The 24,101-nt window shown below is 38.6% G+C and overlaps 1 protein-coding gene across 4 annotated transcripts in view; it reads right to left on the bottom strand.

The window, feature by feature from the left end:
* HDAC9 (histone deacetylase 9) overlaps positions 1–24,101 on the bottom strand; it is a 1,051,976-nt gene that overhangs the window by 299,020 nt on the left and 728,855 nt on the right. For all 4 annotated transcript variants that reach the window (XM_044946512.2, XM_044946509.2, XM_044946510.2 and 1 more), the window contains one exon: positions 10,012–10,192. In XM_044946512.2, the coding sequence (XP_044802447.2) occupies positions 10,012–10,192 (181 nt within the window). The remainder of the gene's footprint in view (positions 1–10,011; positions 10,193–24,101) is intronic.

Here is a 24,101-nt window from a genome sequence, read left to right as displayed (position 1 = left end):
AGAAACAAGCCTGCTCTTCTCTTTGGGATTCATATCAAATTCCACTTTTCTTTGACCCTTTAGCCTGTCTAAAGACAGAGCTCAACCTGTCTCTTAATCAATGGGACAAGAGTTAAAGCTAGGTTTTGAGAAAATAAATAAAATACACAAAGAAGTCTTAACATAAACCTTTACCTGAATTTTAAACCCTAGTTGTTTATTTTCTGCTTTAAAAAAAAAAAAAAAAAAACTCTTAAATTTTTTTGATTTTTTTTTTTTATAGGCTTGGACTTTGTGCTTTCTATGGCTTTCAGTTTTATTAAATGAGGTAAGTATGTAAAGCACACAGTATAGCCTCTTTGCCTTTCCTTAATCATTGCACACAGTTTATTTAGTTATAGAAAGCATTCATATCTTTAGGTTTATGCTCAGCCTAATATGATCTGTGGGGCTGAGTCCACACTGGTCTATTAGGAAAGCTGAGTTCAGAATCTTTCAACCTAAAACTCCTGATCCCAGCTTCTTAAAATTCAACTTCATATTGCTTTTCTGGTTAATGCCCGAGGTTCCACACCTTCCTAAGGATTTGCTCAATGACACATACTAAACATCTTGCAGGGCCAAAGGATAGAACCAAAGGCTAAAGCACAGTAAATAAATACACACACACACACACACACACACATATAACATAATAACTTTCCTAAAGGATGTAGGTTCAGTAAACAGTCACTGAATGCTCTCAATGATCCAGGTATCAGAAACTTTAATTTATTACATTTAACTTATGACCTATCTGTAAAGGTAAGGCACTCACAAAGACAATTATATGACATGTATGTTTAAAACTCTGTATGGTAGGTAATTCGGCAAAACCAATACAATATTGTAAAGTTTAAAAATAAAATTTAAAAAAATAAAAATAAGAATTACAAAAAAAAAAGGAAATAAAAAAAATATGGGGCTGAGAAGTCAAAGATGACCTCTTAAGAGTTAAAAAAAAAAAACTTTAAAAAAATGGATTGCAATTGGTAGGATTACTAAAATGGATAGAAGGAGTTACTTTGAAGCAGGAGTCATTTCTAATAACCTCTAAATCATGTCCAGAACAGCTGTTATACTTTCCATCTATAAGAGAAATCTATCCATAAGGTTTAGAGTTCTAATCTATTTGTAAGGTTTATCTTGCCTAATTTTTTCCCCATAACTATACTCTTTATATTCTAACACCTGAATTATTTGTTATAATATCTTTTAACAGGAACACTTAAAGTACCAGCTATGACATTTTTAATTATGTGTAAAACTGGATTTATTCAGCAAGCAAATGAAATATACAAAAATAATTGTTTAAAACTTGCTAAATTGTACCTCTGAGTACACAAGGAGCATTTTCTAGACTTAGAGATCTGTTTGTTTATGTAAATCATTTCATCAGCAGCTAAAAAAAAGAAGTGGGTGGAAGAAATTTCACCATAGAGCTTCCAACTACACTATATGAAAGTCTATTAGAACCTGGGAATTAAATTAGGTGTTGCCATTCACTATATAACAGAGAAGGAGGTTCAGGTGGTATGCAAGTTGGCAAAAAGTGAAGTCAAACACAATTCACTACATATTTGCTGGTAAATATCTGCAAAGATGTTTCTATATTCAAGCTTTCAAGAATGAGTGAACACAAGGGAAACAATTAAAAAAAAAAACAAAACATGTACAGACTAGCAGAAAATATTTACAAATCATACAACCAACAAGGGAATAATTTCCAAAATATACATACAGCTCAATAACAACAACAACAAAAAACAATTAAAAAATGGGCTGAACCCCTAAACAGACATTTCTATAAAGGAAGCATCCAGATGGCCAACAGGCATATGAAAAGATTCTCAACATCACTAACTAATAAAAAATGCAAACCAAAATTACAGAGAGGTATTACCTTCTATCAGTCAGAATGGCCATCATCAAAATGCCTACAAACGATAAATCCTGGAGAGGGCGTAGAGAAAAGAGAATCTACTATACGATTAGTGAGAATGTAAATTGCCGCAGCTACTATGAAAGTCAGTGTGGAGGTTCCTTAAAAAACAAGAGTAGAGTCACCATATGATCCAGTAATTCCAGTCCCAGGCATGGACCTGGATAAAACTTTACTTTGAAAAGATACATGCACCCCAAATGGAAAAGGATATGGCAACCCACTCCAGTATTCTTGCCTGAGAAATCCCATGGGCAGAGGAGCCCGGTGGGCTACAGTCCATGGGGTTGCAAAGAGCTGGGCACAACTGAGTGACTGAGCATGCATGCACTCCAATGTTCACAGCTGTGCTATTTACAATCGCCAAGACACAGAAGCAATCTAAATGTTCATCAAGAGATAAATGGATAAAGAAGATGTACTGTGTATATATATACAGATGACATCACCCTTATGGCAGAAAGTGAAGAGGAACTAAAAAGCCTCTTGATGAAAATGAAAGAGGAGAGTGAAAAAGTTGGCTTAAAGCTCAACATTCAGAAAACGAAGATCATGGCATCTGGTCCCATCACTTCATGGCAAATAGATGGGGAAACAGTGGAAATAGTGTCAGACTTTATTTTGGGGGGGCTCCAAAATCACTGCAGATGCTGACTGCAGCCATGAAATTAAAAGACGCTTACTCCTTGGACAGAAAGTTATGACCAACCTAGACAGCATACTCAAAAGCAGAGACATTACTTTGCCAACCAAGTCCATCTAGTCAAGGCTATGGTTTTTCCAGTCATGTATGGATGTGAGAGTTGGACTGTGAAGAAAGCTGAGGGCCGAAGAATTGATGCTTTTGAACTGTGGTGTTGGAGAAGACTCTTGAGAGTCCCTTGGTCTGCAAGGAGGTCCAACCAGTGCATAAAGGAGATCAGCCCTGGGATTTTTTTTTGGAAGGACTGATGCTAAAGCTAAAACTCCAATACTTTGGCCACCTCATGCAAAGAGTTGACTCATTGGAAAAGACTCTGATGCTGGGAGGGATTGGGGGCAGGAGGAGAAGGGGACAACAGAGGATGAGATGGCTGGATGGCATCACTGACTCAATGGACATGAGTTTGGGTGAACCCTGGGAGTTGGTGATGGTCAGGGAGGCCTGGTGTGCTGCAATTCATGGGGTCACAAAGAGTCAGACACGACTGAGTGACTGAACTGAACTGTATATATAGACTTCCCAGGTGGCATAGTGATAAAGAATCGACCTACCTATGCAGGAAATGCAAGAGATGCAGGTTCAATCCCTGGGTCAGGAAGATCCCCTGGAGTAGGAAATGGCATACAACTCCAGAATTCTTGCCTGGAAAATTCCATGGACAGAGAAGCCTGGCAGGCTGCCAGCCCATGGACTGCAAAGAGTCAGGGACACAACTGAGCACACACACACACAGACAGTGTATAAATACATCATACAATTATTGCCCAGCCATAAAAAATAGGAAGGAAATAATGCCATTTGTGGCAACATGGATGAACTGAGAGATGGTCATCCTAACTGAAGTCAGACAAAGACAAATATCATATGTATCACTTATATGTGGAATCTAAAAATGGTACAAATGAACTTATTTACAAAACAGAAACATAGTCACAGACATAGAAAACAAATTTATCATTACTAAAGGGGAAAGATAGGAGGAGGGATAAATTAGGAGTCTGAGATTATTGGACACAAATTACTATATATAAAACAGCTGAAGTCCTACTGTACAGTAGAGAAAACTAAAATTCCATATCTTACAATAAACTCTAACAAAAAAAAAGTCAGAAAACATATAACTGAGTCACTTGGCTCTACACCATAAACTAACATAACACTGTAAGTCAACTATACCTCAAAAAACTCTTTTTTAAAGTTTGAGTGAGGAGGAAAAAAAAACAAAAACAAAAAGTGGGCCTATGAGAATATGCTACAGAAATATAAAGGGAAACATAATTCCTACTACTTAGCTCAATGAATTTGATTTACTATCAGATCAGATCAGTCGCTCAGTCGTGTCCGACTCTTTGTGACCCCATGAATCGCAGCACGCCAGGCCTCCCTGTCCATCACCAACTCCCAGAGTTCACTCAGACTCATGTCCATCGAGTCAGTGATGCCATCCAGCCATCTCATCCTCTGTCGTCCCCTTCTCCTCCTTCCCCCAATCCCTCCCAGCATCAGAGTCTTTTCCAACTATAGGAAGCAAAATAAGATTTTAGAAATTTGGGGGAATCCTCAAATGTCAGAAGACATTGGTCCTATAAAATAGGAGCCAAGAGCTGAAAGGAGAGACCAAGGTAAATTAATGAGTAAAAAGATGCATAAGGTAAATGAGGATGGCAAGAGAACTAAAAACACAGTGGCAAAATTAAAGTCTACTTTGGAGGCAACAAAAGAAGAATTCAAATTTCATAAAAAACCAGATCAATGCCATTCAATAAAAATTTAGATATGTTCAGAAAGTATGGAGATCAAAGAATAGACAGTGATTGTTCTCAAGGAGGGGATCAGATTAATAGAATAATTGGAATAACTGAAAAATTTATCCATAATAGAAAGAGACATGTACATGAGTATGTAACTGCAAATGCTCATAAGAATGATTTTATTTTGGATTAGTAGGATGAAGACAACATGCTGTGAGGCACCAGAAAAGAATGAACAGGCTGCCCACAGAGGAACACATACGAAGGTGGTCCAGACTTCTCTTCATTGCTAAACTTAGACCTCTCCTTTTGATTATTAAATGCTTGAGCATTTAACCACATTTCCAGATTTTCAGACAAAAAAAAGTGTCCTAGTAAATCTGTGTCCAAGAATGTGTGAAGGTCGTAGGATGACTTTCTCAGGTATGAAAAAGCCAAAAAATTTTTTTCTTCAAAAAATATATATACATATACATATATGTATAACTAACATATATTAATATATATTTTAAAAATGTTATTATATAAGAAATAACTTATAATACAATGTATATGTGACCAAGTTGATTTAGTCTCCTAAATAAAAATAGATAGCTATCTTATCATCCTCAGTGAGAATTAGATAGGCAAACATTGGGGGAACTTTTCAGGAGAAATTTCAGGCACATATATTTAAGGACAGTAACTTTTATCTACCCAAATGAAATTAATCTCTGCATTCTAATGCAGGTGGTAACAATAGTTACTCTGAGATGTCTTAAAACACACACATAAACACACGCATACACAAACACACATATGTATTTACAGATGTACACACGCATGCAGACATGAACACAAACATATAACTTTCCTTCACTGTCAGAGAGAGGCACATAGAAGAGGAAAAATTACTGGAAATAAATGTGCATTTTACTTATGGTTTTCTCTGGTGACAGAGTAACAGGTGATTCTCCCCTTACAGTTTTCCAGACTTACGAAATTGCTTCCAATGAACATTTTTTAATTAAAAAATATAAATGTCACCTCCAAATTTCATCTAACATACAAATAACCTTTTTTTGTACAGCTGCATGTGATTCACGTCTCTTTACTCTCGTTTCACTTGCATATTCATTTATTGTACAGCAGGCATATACACTGAGCACCCTCCTTGGGCTAGTCAGGTACCACAGTGCTAGGGTCAGAGAGAAGAGGAAACACAATCTCTTCCCACACGGACAGCCCATTTTAACACAATCCCCAAAATAAATCAATTACAATCTTTGAGGGGAAAAAAATCCAGTTATGAGGGACCATAATTGATTTAATTTGGATTTAGCTGGCGAAACAAGGCTTTCTGAAGGAAGTAAGCTGTAAACTAAAACCTGGGGATTAACAAGAGCTTGCCTAACTTGGGAACATATCTTTATTAAAAGTAGAAACAAACAAAAAGACAGGGGAAGAGGCCACTTTTGCTATTCTCACACTTAGACATTCCAATGTATTTCACTTTCCATTGTGATACGCCACCCTCTAAATGTCCACTTAAAAATTCTTTGAACTATTTGTAATGGCTTTCACAAACACTGCTTTAGTTCAAGTGCTACAATTCTACTTCTCATTAGACACTGACTAAAAAACTGATGGTATAAAAAAAGAATTTTCACAGATTATGTAAAGGAACCTAGTGCTGGGAGAAAGAAGAGCTTAAATGGTACTGGGTGATGGGGAAGCTAAAAGTCAACCAAATTTATCTGCTACTAAATTCAGTATCACTGAATTCCACTTGGCATAAACTAGCAAAGTGGCACAGTTGGCAAAGAATCCACCTGCCAATGCAGGAGACAAAAGAGATATAAGTTCGATCCCTGGGTCAGGAAGATCCCCTGGAGGAGGGCATGGCAACCCACTCCAGATCTTGCCTGGAGAATCCCCATGGACAGTGGAGCCTGGTGGACTACAGTTCACGGGGTCACAGAGTCGAACACGACCAAAGCGACTGAGCGTGCATCCATTATTACTTATATTCCAAAATGACAAAATGCATTTGAATACGTGGTGTGTGCTCTACAACACACATTCTTCCTTGGTGCTACAGAAGCTAAGTGATCTCCCTGGCCATCCAGAAATATCCTCAGCCAGGCTCTCCGTCGGGCCAGCAGGGAGGGGCTCCATCTTAGTCTGTTTCTTGGTCCATTCAAGTTCTCACAGGAAGCAGACTAGAGACTTCATCTTTCAACAACTGACTGAGCTCAGACAACATTTCCCCCTTGGACCACTGCTTTGTTCTTTAGAAATATTAGGGTGGTGTGACTATCCCTTTGGCTGTTGGAGATTACATGGATGGTAAAGGTTTGAATGGTGTGCCTTAAAAATTATGTGAGTTTAGTACAGAATAACTTCATAGTTGTTTCAAAATGTATAGCTGTTACAGAAGGAATTTAAGCAAACTACTTAACTTTATAATCTACTCTCTCTTCTTTAGTTTCTAGTGGAACAACCACTGAGTAAAGATTTATAACTTTCTTTGGGAAACAAAAGCTAAATATTCTCAAGGAACATGTGACTTCAAAGTGACTTAAATGTCACATTTTATTTTTATTTTTTGATGTATCTACAACAAATAGATATTAAAAAGCCAAAAGAAAGGTCCTTAAAACATAAAAAAATTTGTTTTCAAACATATCACAAGTGAAAGCCTTAAGAGAGTTCTCCTCTAAAGTAAGAGATCATTAGAAATACTAAGATGAATTTTGAGATCATGTGGACTGTAAGAGTATGCATGTTACAGGGGAAATTTAAGTTTGGATTAAAACCAGAATAATATTTGGAAGAGCAGAGTGAAGATAGTACATTTCATTTCCTTTGGATTTGGAAAAGCACTAAATGAAAGTCACTAACCAAATATATATTTTTAGTCCCAGTGATAGTGGAAGAGCTATTAACAGACACATAAATTACATACTTTGCACGTTTTTAAGAGAATATTTAGTATTTTTATCCTAAGAATTTAAGTGTCAGGATGCAACATTAAGGTAAATAAGACAATAAGGTTTTTTCCTACTGAAGTATGTAACTTTGGAATCACTTAGTGAATCCTTACAGAGCAGTAATTGCAAAGTAACTTTCACTTTCAGTGTTTTCAAATTTGAGCTGGTAAATTTCTAAGTGTTTATGATTTACATGTACACATTATGTATATATACTGCAAATTAATATTTGTCGATTCAAGTAAAATTTATTGAAAACTTACTAAGTATAAAATTCTGTATTTTTAAGAATATAAGTTTATATAACTTCTCATTTAAGCCGGAAATGTGCCTCATCAGGTACCTCAGTGGTAAAGAATTCAACTGCCAGTCCCAGAGATGCAGGAGATGTGGGTTTGATCCCTGTGTCTGCAAGATCCCCTGGAGCAGGGCATGGCAACCCACTCCAGCATTCCTGTCTGGAGAATCCCACAGAGAGAGGAGCCTGGCGGGCTCCAGTCCTCGAGGTCAGGAAGAGCGGGACACAACTGAGCATGCGTGAACATGCGCGTGTCTCATCACATACATTAAACATGAAAATAAACTCAACCTGATTTCCCTATTTGTGCTTGGAATATAACTTCTGATAAATACTAGGGTGTTGACATTATGGCAAAGAAACTAATCATGTGAAATGACCCAGTTTTCAGTTTGAAGCATTTGGTTATGTTTGTGTCATGCTTGCATTATCTGCTTTGCAATCCACTCTTTCACCTGATTTTTCCCCCTAATTTTTGTCTGTGCTGCATGGCATGTGGGATCTTAGTTCCCTAACCAGAAATTGAATCCATGCCCCCTGCAGTGGAGGCGCAGTGTCTTAACCACTGGACTGCTAGGGAAGTCCCTTCCTGATTCTTTTAAGACCTACAAACCCTGTTTATTTGCAAAAACATGTTTTTCTCAAACTAGTAGGATCATTCTAATATTCAGAGAACTTGTTTCATTCATATGGAGGGAACATATAAAAGTAGAGGAAACCACAACATGTCAGGGAAGGGTCACCTCTCTTAACCAAGGAAAGAAATTATCAGTAGGGTTACCATAGTAGACAGCCACACACATGACTATTGAAACAGCATCACAAAACTTGACAATCAAGCCTGCTTTTAAAGTAAGGAAATGATTTGGAGTGAATGTAAATGGCATTACAATAGGATGTCTGTGTCTCTGAAAGCTTATGGCTGAATACAAAACACTCTCAGTAAAAAGAACTGAGAAATAACTGCTTCTTAAAGGCTACTGCTCTGACTACCTACAAAAAGTATTTCTCTACAGCATGTATCTGACTATGAGCAAAAATTCTCTTAAGAACAGGGATTGAACGAGGCATGACTGATCCAAGCAGCTTCCGCTGACCCTGGCTACAGTCCTGTGTTGCCTGGGATACCAGGACAGGTCTGTTTGTCCAAGAAATAGAGGGATCAGAAACAGTGGCTAACGTGGTGAGAGAAATATATCCAGATATATCCAGTCTGTAGCTCCTAGTACGGAATGCTGGCTCGCGGTGTAATACATTATAAAATGTAGCTCATGAGCATACTTATCAAAGATGTCTGTCAAAGTTAAATAACCTGGTTGTTCCGTTCATTGACTTTTAAATAAAAGATGATATCAAGGCTTGGGAATGTGATTTTGGAAAAAGTATTTTAACTTTTCCAAGTACAAAGGGTTGCTTGAGGTCACAGAAGCCACAAAAACAAACCCTGAATCCTAAAAATTGAATCAAAAATAAATCAGATAACCTGTGAGAGACTCTAGCAGAAGGTACATCTGAATTCTCCCCTTGAGGCATGCATGTTCTGAGCCCTTAGGGCTAGAATATCTTTCATTTCATGGGCCACAGTTGAGAGCATAGACCAAGAATGGGGTCCAGCAGACATCAAGGAATATTTATCCACATGCATATTTATGGTACAGCTCCTTTGTGAGAGAATAGTGCCCTTTTTTGCGTGTGTTCCAGACCTGACCTTCCTTTGGCCTTGGAATTATCTGGTTTGTTTTCTTCTGTAGCCAGGTTCTGAAATATCAAACACAGCTGTAGGCAAAGGAAGAGGGTGGTCAGATAGCCCACCCATCGGTGCCATAATAAATGGAATTGGAACTGATGTGTGTAGAATTAAACAAGGTTTGCCTTGGCACCACTGTCTCCTATGAGTCATTTGAATGAAAAGCCAGAACAAAACACTGAAACAAACACAACAGCAAGAAAAACAAACTGGAAGGGGGCACTCTTTCGAGTTGAATGAAGTCAGCATCGTAAATTTCCTAGGGGCCACAACCACTAGAAGGAAGAGATAGTAAAGAATGTTGAAGGGCTCTCTGGTTCCAAAAGGGACCCATGCACCTGTTGATGTGTTTTCCAGGCCCCTGAATGATAACAATTTATGAGGCTATTAATACTAAGCCCAAGATTTATCAGATGTGCTGCTTTGTCTTGTGGCCAATACAACCTCATAAAATTTGGGTTGCATTGGGTTAAAACGGAGCGTTCTGCCCTTGGAGTTATTCTGAGCATTTAAATCGCTTAATCCTGCAAGAACGGTGCATTCAGCCTGCCTATTAGGGAGAGTCTTTTGGGATTCTCACCAGTTGCAGAGCCGGGCCGGAGGGGGCGGTCCATTGCTGGGTGAGGTAACGTGGAGGCTGCGGGGGAGGAGTGGGTCTTGGAGACCAGACGCTCTTTCTCTAATCCCTCCATGCCCACAGCAGCCAGCTGAGCCTGGCGCACCAAGACTGCACGTGTGTGCTGGGGCTCCAAGAAGGACTGCTGCCAAGAAAAGAGCACAGAAGAGAGAAACATGAGGCCAGCACGCAGGGAGACACTGAGAGCGACATGTCAACAAATTAAGTTCATCAGGTCAGAGACATAATAAACGGTGTGAAGGAAAAAAAAATAGAGAAAGGGAGAAAAAAAACACGATCTAGTCAATAAATCCATTCAACAGATGTTTTCGCACTGACGGCCAGGGCCTGCCTGCCTGGCTGAGGAGGAGGTGATGGCAGGAGGCCTGTCAGTTTGAACTGATTGAAAGAAACAGACCTTTAACCTCAAGAGGAACATCGACTTAGACTCATTTCCTACCTTGATACCAATGTTTTGAATACAGCCTGGAACTGTTACAATGGCAAAGTGGTAGAACAATTCAACTGTTTTCAAACCACCACCAAGACTCAATTTTGAAAACCCTATCCTGAATTCACTTCAAGTGATATTGTCAATGAAATTTTCAGGAGCCTAAATGATGCCAATTAAATGACTATATTTGACCACTTTCAGTCTTCATACAGGCTTCCCCAGTGGCTCAGATGGTAAAGAATCTGCCCTCCAGGCGGAAGACCTGAGTTCAGTCACTGGGTTGGGAAGATCCCCTGGAGAAGGGAATGGAGACCCACTCCAGTATTCTTGCCTGGGAAATCCCATGGACAGGGGATCCTGGTGAGCTGCATTCCATGGGGTCACAAAGAGTTGGATGTGACTGAGCGACTAACACACACATAGACAGTCTTTGTATAATCGTACAGAATGACTTTTTCATACGCTGATGATATAATCCCAATACTATAAAAAAAACTGTTTCCTTAAACAATGTTAAATACAATCTCAGTATTTAACAATATTGTCATACTTCATACGTCTCAACTTATCAAAGAGCCAGAATTGGAAGCTCCTGAAAGATTCACTGGGCCTATTCCTCTGTCCCCCCAAAAAAGACCATCTCTAAAACAGAGACAGGCACTATCTCTGTTTAACTTAACTAAATTAAACTACAGTTTAACTATCAATATTACACCCTAATTAGGTCCTCTCTCCTCAGCATCAGGCAATTCATAACCTTTGTACTGATTTTTATGTTTCCTGCCTTTTCTATATTCCAAATAGACATGAAAAGCAGCTCAACAGTGATACAAAGATGATCACCTCTCATGCCACGGATAAGGAAACTAATACTCCAAAAGGTTAACAAAGCCTTCTAAACACAAGACCAATTTCTAGCATTTTCTACCTGCTCTTCTGCTTCTTCAAGCATGTACGGTTTCAAGACTGGAAGCAGATGTCACCTCTCCTTAGTAAAGCCCCAGCCTAACCTTCCTGTTAGAATGGTTGCTCCTCTAGTACAAGGCTGGGCACATCCTTTGAATCCAAAGTATTCATTTAATGAGCATGCTAACAAGTCTAACTACAATATGACTGTATTCAATGCATGTTACATGGCTTTATGTCATTGTGATTTTCTCTGTATGAGTTAATGCTGTACATACATGTGTTATGAATATGAATATATATTTAGTTATAGACCAAAGACAGATTTCCCAATTTGGAAAAAAGAATCATTAAAAATTAACTTTAAAATAAGTTCTAAGTAATGATGTGTATATGATGTTATTTCTGTTTTGCCCTGAAAAATAACTGAACCATCAATCAACTGGAAGGTATTTGTCACATCATCAGGCCCTGGGCATGTGCTTTGATGTTTAGAATGATTTGGCCAAGATCTAGTCCTAGTTAACAATAGTCGTAACACTTCTACTAAAGTCTCTAAATCCCTTGCTTTCTTGAGTATCTCCATGTGCAATTCCCTAAGGAAACAGCAGTAGGGTTGGCACAGTCTCTCCTCTCATGGAACTTACAGAGGACATGCAAATGTGCAATTAGGACTTTGGGAGTTTTCTATGGGAAAATGAGCTCTTCTGCATAGGATCTAAAGTGCCTGGGTACATATATACCTAGATGTTTGTAATGTCCATCCCTTCTGTTTCTATTACTGTACAATTCAAACTAATGCAAAAGGCCCTTGATTAACTATCCTAATTCAAAAATCAACCCATCCTATTCTTTCCTGCAAGAACTCTCTTCCTAAAGCCCTACTAATAAGCAAAAAGGTGACAGAAAGTCTGTGCAGGTAAAGCAAAGTTTGAAGAGCCTCCCCAGGCTGTCATCTAGGTTCTCACTGCATGCATGCGTGTTCAGTCACTTCAGTCGTGTCTGACTCTTTACGACCCCATGGACTGCAGCCCGCCAGGCTCCTCTGACCATGGGATTCCCCAGGCAAGAATACTGGAGTGAGTTGCCATGTCCTCCTCTAGGGGGTCTTTCTGACCCAGGGATTGAACCCATGTCTCTTACGCCTCCTGCATTGGCAGGCGGGTTCTTTACCACTCGTGCCCCCTGGGAAGCCCAGGTTCTCCCTGACCTGACACCAATTTGAATTTCAATGTTAGCTCTTCTATTCCTTCTTCAGGTTCTAGCTCAAATTCCTACCCACTGTTTAACAAATACCATCCTCAGGGTTGTATTCTTTCATGGGCTCTTTCCTCTATAAAAAATACTAAACATTGCCTTTTATGCTAAGATCAGCATACATTGGAATCATTATTATAATATCTATTTTTTCTTCTGATTAAAAACTAACATTTAAAATATTTTGTGGGTCCCTTAGAGTATCGTGGGTTCTGGGCACAGTGTCTGCTGTGTCTAATGGACATATTGGCCCTGATCGTCCGTGCTTCCAATCTTTTCTGTGTCACCTGCTCTGGGTGTGTCCATGAGGCTTCACATTCAGCAACCGTTCACCTCCTCTAAAGTCCATGTCAAATCTTATCGCAAACCTTTTAAACTCACATGTTATACATGCTTTTCCTCTCCACTCTATTTCTCTATTTCCTTGCCATCATCTTTTATGTATTAGAGTTACTGCATGCAGTAACTAGTTATTGAGCTCATACCCTGAGCCAGATACGTTGCTGGTGTGTTGAGCCTTTTTAATGTTTATCGTCTAATGAGGAGACAGATACTAAATATTTCTAAGTATAATGCAATTATAAATATGAGTGCTATATGGGAAAAAGAGTACCACGGAAAACTTTAAAGAAGAATATGATTTAGAGGTTGAGGGAACTTTCTTTAAGCAAGTCACATTTGATGTGAGATGTAAAGAATAAACTGAATTGGCCAGATGAATGGGACCAAGGATCTAGATATGTTTTGCGGGGGAGGGGGAAAAGAAATCAACCAGAGATTGGATTTAATCCATCTGTGAACTTATTTTCTGCTCCATTTTATGTCTTTTCTTATATTTCTTATATTTAGCCTTAAGGCTAAATATGTATTTGTGCATTGAAAATAGTAACACAAACTTGGCAGTTAGAGGCCGTGCTATTTTTTCAATAACATAACCATGTTTTAGATCACTGGAGTTACTAAATATTTTATCTCTTAAAGAATAGCTCAATACTCTAAGAGTTCATGTAAATACCACCACCTTCTTTGCTTCTTTCTTCGTAAAGCATACTCATTGCTTTACTTGGACTTCACAGGAACCTTTGAGATAATGGAATAATAATTTGATAACTCATAACTTCACTTTCACTTTTATGCATTGGAGAAGGAAATGGCAACCCACTCCTTTTTAATGTTTATCATCTAGTGAAGAGACAGATACTAAATATTTCTAAGTATAATGCAATTATAAATATGAGTGCTATATGGGAAAAAGAGTACCACGAAAAACTTTAAAGAAGAATATGATTTAGATTAAAAAGAACCAGGAAATGTTCTTGCCTGGAGAATCCCAGGGATGGGGGAGCCTGTTGAGCTGCCGTCTATGGGGTTGCACAGAGTCGGACACGACTGAAGCGACTTAGCAGCAGCAGTAGCAACTCATAACCATGATACAAATGTTATATCTCAGTATGGAACTTCACAACCAGGCAAGCAAAATCCTAGTTATCCAACTTCTACTATTAGGAAAATGGCAATATAAGTAAGAAACAAACTTGTTCAATAGTATTCATCACATATAAGAGTTCATCCAATATCTATTATGCATGACAGATGGGAAACAGACCCCATGATGGGGTGAAGAGTCAGGAAAGTGAATTAAACATGGCTCCTGATTTTATGGGTTGACACCCCAAATTCAAGTACTTTATCCATGATTAGTAAGTATCATAAGGATGTGAGCTTCACCCACTGACTCACGTATTTCCACATATACACTAGGTGTTAATAAATATATGTTGAATAAACACGTGAATAGAAAGGAGATACATAGCTATCCTTAAGATCTCACCATAAGGATAAAACAAGAAAGCATATTATAAGCAATCATAATATAAAAAGCCAAGGAATGGTTAATGGAAACATAAAAAAATAGAGAACAGACATAAGAATTATCAAATACAATTCTCTGAAGTTACTCAGTGATGGAGCCAAGAGCTGAGGGAAGGGACTGATTTGAGAATTATTTTTTTTTTCCTCTGTACTTTCATGTGGTTTCCAAATGTTATGCCTATCACCTATATTAAAACTTTAATTAAGAAAAATGGCAAATGTTAATTTAAAATAAATAGCTGAGCCTTTCAAACACTTCATTAGGACAGACTCATAATCACTGGTTCTAAGAGCAGCCGTGGGTCAAGAATTTTTGAACTTTCTGTCAAAAAAGGACTATAAAACAGAAACATTTATTCATTTTCAAAAGACTGGACTATAATTATATGCCCTTACAAATAAAGTATAGCTTTTAATGTACAGGATGAATTTTGACAATCCAGTAAAGCACAGTTTATTATGGTACATGCTGCTGCTAAGTCACTTCAGTCATGTCTGACCCTGTGCGACCCCATAGATGGCAGCCCACCAGGCTCCCCCGTCACTGGGATTCTCCAGGCAAGAACACTGGAATGGGTTGCCATTTCCTTCTCCAATGCATGAAAGTGAAAAGTGAAAGTGAAGTCGCTCAGTTGTGTCCAACTCTTTGCGACCCCATGGACTGCAGCCTGCCAGGCTCCTCCATCCATGGGAGTTTCCAGGCAAGACTACTGGAGTGGGGTGCCATTGCCTTCTCCGATTATGGTACATATTAGTGACCAAAACATTACAAAACAGTAGGCACTTTGATTTCAGATGCGTGTCACTTCTCACTCAGAGAAAACTTCCCTTCTCCATGAGACTGAAAACTGAGATAGCATTTTCATAGCTAAAATTGAAGTGTTTCATTAAACATTTTTTAAGGAGATATAATTTTGTTCATGGCTATTTTCCATACTTCCAAGTAAGGACAAAGATGCATGTTTTTCTCTTGCATCATCAGAAAAATAAAATGTCTAACAGTTTAGAACAGAGTGCTACTAAAAATTCTGTTGATATTGAAATCAATCTTTCATCTATTGAGTGCCTCTGGAAAACGTGTCATGCTCAATGAGGGAATAATAAAAATGCTCTCATCCCTCGAAAAAGCATTCTTGCTTAAAATATTTTTTTTAAATACGTGTATTATTTTCAGATTGTTTCTTATGCATATACAGACTTTGGTTCTTTCAGATGGTTTAACTATGAGCTTTGTTTTGATTGGTTATTTTACCAAACTGTAATTCAGGGACATTCTCTCAGGCTACCGAGATGTGTTATAAAATCTTTTCTCTATGAAGTAGCGTAAGGCCACTATACCTGAGCATCACCCGTCTCCCATCACTGATAAAGGCTTCCAATTACTTTCACAGAAGAGTTATTATGTGCCTATTTTATAAATTCTTCAGTGATGTAGCAAGACATCAATGTCATTAGGGCCTAGGCCTTTCTAAGCTGTGGTAAATAAACACCGCGATCTATTTGGAAAGAGGGTCCCCGTATAGAAGTCTGTATGGCAAGCACGCTGTTCTTGCTTAGAGCTGAGTCTCGGGGAGTGGCTTGCTAATGGAGATTATGAGGTGACAAAGCCCTGGGTTGAGGAGATTCAAGGTTCTAATTTTTGGTAACAGCAGTGATTTTTAAATTTTGTTTTTGTTTGGTTTATTCTGCTTTCTTGCTGCCACTGCTCAGGGACCTATTTTATGGCTTCTGGGTTTTCACTTTGTTCTGGACGGTTACATTTGCTTCCAGACATACTGCTCTTTGTTTGCTATAATCAATATCATCATGCCATTTTAGAAAAGCAAATACAAAAATCATATATTACAGTTTAATCTTTGAAATGATTAAAATTAAATATTTGAGTTGGTTTAATAAAAGATACGACCTAAAAACAAAAGAAAAAGATCATGGGAAAATAATTTTTAAAAATACTAAAATTCAGTTTTTAAAGACTTTTCTTTAAATCCTATATGTTATTCCTTGTTTGGCATGATGAGAAAATTCAATTTTCTTTTTGTTTTTCAGTGTTTTGAATTTAAGAAGTCTTGCTTTTACAGAATTAGAATCATAAATATCCCTAGAGCTTATCTTGTAAGATGCCAAGGGCAAGTGGGAATTTACATGTTCTAAAGTCTTTGCAGCCCTTGGACTGCGAGGAGATCCAACCAGTCCATTCTGAAGGAGATCAGTCCTGGGTGTTCTTTGGAAGGAATGATGCTAAAGCTGAAACTCCAGTACTTTGGCCACCTCACGCGAAGAGTTGACTCATTGGAAAAGACTCTGATGCTGGGAGGGATTGGGGGCAGGAGGAGAAGGGGACGGCAGAGGATGAGATGGCTGGATGGCATCACCGACTGGATAGATGTGAGTTTGAGTGAACTTCGGGAGCTGGTGATGGACAGGGAGGCCTGGCGTGCTGCAACTCATGGGGTCGCAAAGAGTCAGACACGATTGAGTGACTGAACTGAACTGAAAGTCTTTGTATTATTCAGTATGGGTGTAGAAATAGTGGTTAACTTTAGACTTTTAAAAACTAAACATGCATGTTAATAATTTAAAAGTAGCTATTAAATAAATAGAAATAATATGCATAACTTTAAAGTAGACAAACATTTTTGAGAAAGAGACAAAACCTAGAAGTAATCAGTCTAAAAAAAGTGGCGGAAAAAAATGAAGCATTGAAAAGGCTGTACAAATATAATTCACAAAATAAGATGCTAGAAATAAATTCCCACACATCACTAAACACAGTTGATGTGAATACTCAATTTACCAATTATTAATAAAACATGAAGACAGCCAAATTGAATCTCAAAAATAGAAAGGCTAAATTCTCTGGCAGACCAAGATCAAACTAAAGATTCTATGAAGTCATAGGGGCTTCCCTAGTAGTTCAGTTGGTAAAGAATCAGCCTGCAATGCAGGAGACCCAGGTTTGATTCCTGGGTCAGGAAGATCCACTGGTAAAGGGATAGGCTATCCACTCCAGTATTCTTGGTCTTCCCTGGTGGCTCAACTGATAAAGAATTTGCCTGCAATGTGAGGGACCTGGGTTTGATCCCTGGGTGGGGAAGATCCCCTGGAGAAGTGAAAGGCTACCCACTCAAGTATTCTGGCCTGGAGAATTCCATGAACTCTACTAGTTCATGGAGTCACAAAGACATGGGAAAATAATAACAGTAACAACAAAAAGTAGTAAAAGCCTTGAGCCACCATGTTAGAACCAGACAAAATAGATTTTTATGGGGAAAATACTAGAGATCACATAAGGGTGTAAAAAATAATACAAAAGTTCAATTAACCGAAAAATAATTCTAAACTAGTAACATGGGTCCAAACATAAAAAGTGTAAATTGGCAAAAGCACAAAGAAAAATCAGCATCATGGAAGATTATAGCAAATGGTAGCAAAATGAGTGGGGTTTCCTTGCTGAAATGGTGAAATACTGAATTGTGAAATGTTGAAATTTGCAGCCAATAAATATACATTCTTTCAAGCACACATGTTAACAATTGCAAAATTGACCAATACAATAAAGCAAGTGTCAACAAACTTAAAAGCATTAATATTTACAATGGAATAATATTCAGCTTTTAGAGGAAAGGGTTTCCCCTGATGGCTCAGAGGTTAAAGCATCTGCCTGCAATGCGGGAGACCTGGGTTCGATCCCTGGGTCGGGAAGATCCCTTGGAGAAGGAAATGGCAACCTACTCCAGAATTCTTGCTGGAGAATCCCATGGACGGAGGAGCCTGGTGGGCTACAGTCCACAGGGTCGCAAAGAGTTGGACACGACTGAGCGACTTCACTTTCACTTTCTTTAGAGGAAAGAAATTCTGACATATGCTATAACATGGATAAACCTTGAATACATCATGCAAAGAGAAATAAGGCAGTTACATAGGACAAATACTGTGCAGTTTCACTTATAGTTATACAATACACTACTAAATCTCTTCAGTCATGTCTGACTCTGTGTGACCCCATAGGCGGCAGCCCACCAGGCTCCCCCGTCCCTGGGATTCTCCAGGCAAGAATACTGGAGTGGGTTGCCATTTCCTTCTCCAATGCAGAAAAGTGAAAAGTGAAAGTGAAGTCACTCAGTCATGTCCGACTCTTAGCTGCTGCTAAGTCACTTCAGTCGTGTCCAACTCTGTGCGACCCCATAGACAGCAGCCCACCAGGCTCCCCCATCCCTGGGATTCTCCAGGCAAGAACACTGGAGTGGGTTGCCATTTCCTTCTCCAATGCAGGAAAGTGAAAAGTGAAAGTGAAGTCGCTCAGTTGTGTCCGACTCTTCACAACCCCATGGACTGCAGCCTACCAGGCTCCTCCATCCATGGGATTTTCCAGGCAAGAGTACTGGAGTGGCGTGCCATTGCCTTCTCCGCCGACTCTTAGCTAGAATAATTAAATCCATACAGACAGAAAGCAGGATGGTGGTTGCCAGGAGCTGGGAAGAAGAGAGTTACTGTTTAATGGGTACAGTTTCAATTTGGGAAGATGAAAACATTCTAGGATTCTAGAGGTTGCTGGGGATGATGGCTGAATAACAATGTGAATTTACTTGATGCCACTGAATCTTACATTAAAAAATGATTAAATGTTGAGTAATTTATTATATTTTACTGAAAAAAAGAGGAACTAATATTATTCAAATCATATATGTTGACCATATTAGTTAGAGATGTAAACTAGGTAGACGAAAAGATACACTATGTTCTGTGAAAAAATCATTATCATAAAGATACCAGTTTTTCCCAAATGAATTTATAATTTCTGGTATGTTTCAGATGATCCTAAATTTTGCATACAAGCACAAAGGCAGAGAAAAGCCAGCGAATTTTGAAAATAAAGAATAAGCTGGGGAGACAGACCCAGCTAGATATCAATACATACTAAAAGCTAAATTATTAAGACATATTTGCACAAGAACAAATTAATGGAACAGAATAGAGAGCCTATAAGCAGACCCATGAGTATATAGAAACTCGTCATATACAACAGAGATGATCTACAGAGTAGCAGGTAAACAAAGAATGTCAATCAACAAGTGATGTTGGGGACACAGGTTACCCATTAATGGAACAATGAATTTAGATAATTACCTAACACTACATGCAAAGAACTAAGAGTGGATTAAAAATTGAAATGCAAAATGCACAATTTTTAAAGTTTTATGAAAAAAGATGGAGAATACCTTTCTAAACTTATAGGAGGAAAGAAATTCAAATACTTCTGTTTTTTATGAGCCAGAAAAACACAAGCCAGAAATTGGATTAAAATCTTTGCAAAACATAGAATAAAGCAATGTTTAACATCTACAGTATGTATACAACAATAACCACTTTATGCTCATCAGACTGATGAGAAATTTAAAACTCTGATGATAACCAAACATCATTGAAAATACAGAGCAAGAGAAACTCACAGACTGCTTGTAGACGAATAGATTGTTATAACCACCTTAAAGAACAATGGGCTAATATTCAGAAACAGTGAAGATGGACAGCAAACCTACAGTATAATTGGTGAGTGAAAAAGCAAAAACTGTATATGAAGTCAATTATGTAAGTTTAAAAACATACAAATTAATATACATTGTTTAAATACATGTAAGTGTAATAAAAATATAAAGAAATGCACAAGAAAAACAAAAAGCAACTTCAGAAAAGAAGAAATGGGAGGGGGATGAAATAGGGAGGAGATATGAACTTTATATATATATTATTTTTACTTATCTCTGAAACTGGATGTTCATTATTATAATCATTATTTTTTCTGTATTAATAATACATCAAAAATAAACTTAAAATGCTTAATAAATGGGTACATATAAAACACCAATATTATAGTAACATAAAATTGGTTTTATTGGAAAGACTAAGATGTTTTAGGGAAGGAAAAAAGATTTATTGGAAAATACAAAAAAAAGTGAGAAAAAAGAAAAAGTAACAGTAGATGAGAAAATAAATATGAAAAACATTTTTTACTAAGTACACTTATTTACTTCTAGATCATATATTCATAAGATATCAATTAATTTGTACTACAGTGCACTGATAATATAAAATGTGTACATTTTAAGTATATTTTGTCTTTAGAATTTCAACATATTATCATTAAGTTCACCTCAATGAGGAAACAATGACACTGAAAGCACTGAGAAATTAGTCCTTTTACGAGCAAAATAATGTAACCTGGAAACATGAGATGACAATTCTGGAACCGAAGAAGAAACAAATTTAAATAGGCAAACAAAAACTACAGAAACATAAAGACACTTAGAAACAATTATTTCTACCTACTGATAATACAATTGATTTACTGTTATTTTCTTATTTGGGCTACCTTGTATTTTCCAAATTTTTGTCTTTATTTTTAAAGTTATTTTGAAATGTTATGCTTTACTCTGATACCAACATTGTAAGTGGTTAAATATGCTACAGGGATAAGAAAGGATATTGATTTGGATTTGGAATAAGAGAAACTACATGCCAGCTACCTGTGAACAGAAACCTGTCTGCACTTTCACACTCTTAGTCTCAAACCCTAAAGTCCAGCACACAGGGCTCACTAAATGTTGAGAATGTATGTATCACATAAATATAACTGCTTCTAGTCTAAGATTAGAAGGAAAACCTGACTCTCTAATTTATTTGACTGAGCAGATCAGTTTAGTTGCTCAGTCGTGTCCGACTCTTTGTGACCCCATGGACCACCGCACGCCAGGCCTCCCTGTCCATCACCAACTCCCGGAGTTTACCTAAACTCATGTCCATCGAGTTGGTGATGCCATTCAAATCCATCTATTTTTTTTCAATGTAATTTTTTTTTTCTTCTTCACATTGCATCAGAATACACTTTGGTAAACCCAAATCCATCAAGAACTCTAGGTCACTAAGATTTTTCTCAAGTGTTTTGTTTTTAACTCACTAGTAAAATAATCATTTTATCTTATCAGAATCATAGTTAGAACAGGGTGACTGAGATGAAGTTTCAGAGAAAATCTACTCTTCTGGAGATGTTATTGAGTATGTACCAGTAATTCAATATTACCTTGGGGCTTGAAGTAGGGGTGAGCCACTGGCTGATGACATTTGGCTAAAACCTGGTATAGTGCAGAATAGAACCCAAATATGGTACCTGAGAGCAGTGATCTCCAAATTTTGGCATAAACATGAATCCAGTGAGTGAAGAAGCTTTTACTCATATTTAATTTTTAAATAAAAACACAAGAAAGCAAATTAGATATAATAATATTGGATAAATGGATAGATTGTAGCATTTACACCTAGTCCCTGCATCAAGGATTATATAGCACAAACTCTGTCAGATATCCAAAGGCAGGGAGGAGAGTCTAATTTCAAACTTTAATACACAGTTAGGCAATGGCACCCCACTCCAGTACTCTTGCCTGGAAAATCCCATGGATGGAGGAGCCTGGTGGGCTGCAGTCCATGGGGTTGCTGAGGGTTGGACACGACTGAGTGACTTCACTTTCACTTTCACTTTATAGTAATCAAAGTGGTATGCATAAGGATAGACATCTAGAATTGGAATTGAGTTGAAAATCCTGAAATAAACTCTTATATTTATGGTCAACTGATTTTCACCAAGGGTGCCAAGAAAATTCAAAAGGGAAAGTAGAATCTTTCAACAAATAGAGCTGGGACAACTATGAATCTATGAGCAAAAGAATGCATCTGAACCCCTTCCTCATACCAAACACAAAATGTCCAAATGGATCACAGGATATAAGAGCTAAAACTATAAAATTATTAGAGGAAATACAGAAGTAAATCTTCTTAGAAATAAGAAGTGATCCTCCCCCAAACAGATATACTCATAAGTAAAAACTGTTGTGCTTCAATGGACACCAGTTGTCCGACAAAAATTTATACATGTTGATATCAGCACCATTCACAACAGCCCAAAGAAACCACCCAAACACCCATTAAGTGAAGAATGGATAAATACAGCATATATATGCAATGAAATTCTATCCAGCCATAAAAAAGGCTTTTGTTTTCTTTTGTTTTTCTCTCATTCACAAAATCACAATCATATTTGCTATTTTTAAGGGAAAACTTAGCATTAAATGAAAGCTCATAAAACCTTAAAAAGTATATTCTCCCAGAATACATTTTTTAAATTAAGTTTTAAAAAAGAAAAAAGACAAGCCTATGTATTATGTCGGAGTCATAGATCAAACAAGGGCAAGCAGCTCCCCACCCCAAGGCCAAAGAGGGCCACTGTCCTCCTGGAGCTCCACTGAGAATAACTGGTCTGCTGGTGGTTAAAATGTGTTCTATAGAAAAGCCTGTTATAAAATGTTAAAGCCAAACCCTTAACATGCAACAGACCTTAGGGAGAAGCGGAAGTGAGTCCTAGGTTCTGGAGAACTTGATGAATCAGTAAAGAAAAGAGGACACGGACACAAGTCTCCAGAAGCATTTGAAATGAGTCGGGCAAGAACCTCTAACCTACCTGCAGGCCACCGGAGCGATCAGGAAGAAGCTAAGAGCGCCTCATCCCGGCCAGGCCCCACGACAGGTGAGCAATCTGTTCTGGAAGCATGCGGAGACAAGTTTTTCAAGGAGTCCATCAGAGGCTGGAGAGAGGCACAGGAGCCCGGGGGATGGGAGGGATGCACCCAAACTTCTGCCTCCCTTTCCAGGATGTAACAGGTCTTTCCAAAATGGAGCACACTTGTGGGCTTTTCTAAAAAGTTAAAACACTGGGTGGTCTATGGACACTGGGAAAGAATACAAACGTCTCTTGCCTGGAAAATACAAATTGAGAAGCCTTGACTCTTGCTGCAAGCCTGGGGTGGAGGAGGCTGGCTGTGAAGGCGGCCAGACCTCGGAGCAGAGGCCGGGAGTAGAAAGGTGGAGGCCGCCGCAGAGAGGAGCCGGCTGGAGAGAAACTGGGGAGCCTGGCCGCCGACCAGGACCCCGGGCCAGGGGCAGGGGGCTGCGGCAACTGCCTCCCAGGGTGACCCAGGCTGTACGGCAGCATGTAAGCAGCACCCAGACGTCCTCCTTGAACGAGCTTCGGCCCGGGCTTCGCTGCGAAAAGCTAAGCAGAGGCCCCCACGTGGATGCCCCGCCAGCAGGGCAGACGTATGCGGCCTCATGCGGCTGGTCCCGCAGCTCCACCTGCTTTTCAGAGGCAGAAAAGTACTCACACCTGGGTCTCTAGCTTAATCCTCAAATGCTGGCTTCCCGTGGCCAAGCTTCCCGACATGGTGGTTCGCTGCATCTTAATAAATACAATATTTCTTTGGCTGTTAGCCCTAGATACAATATATCTTTGACTGTTAGCCCTGTGCTGCTTCCATATTTGGAGCCTTTCTTCCAAAATCCTGCTTTTCTCTCCAGAGAGTCTGTCATACTGTTGCGAAGCACGCAAAAACTCGGCCTGGTCTCCATGCCCCTCGTTGCCCCACCTTCCAGCCCTCTCACCTAGCGGACGCCACCGCCGGAGCGCCCCTTCCCCGCCGCTAAAGTGCGCGGTACGCATCGCACCGCACCTATGACCTTT

This window comes from Bubalus bubalis, chromosome 8 (assembly GCF_019923935.1).
Source record: "Bubalus bubalis isolate 160015118507 breed Murrah chromosome 8, NDDB_SH_1, whole genome shotgun sequence".
Classification (NCBI taxonomy): domain Eukaryota; kingdom Metazoa; phylum Chordata; class Mammalia; order Artiodactyla; family Bovidae; genus Bubalus; species Bubalus bubalis.
This window is presented reverse-complemented; position numbering and strand designations above follow the sequence as displayed.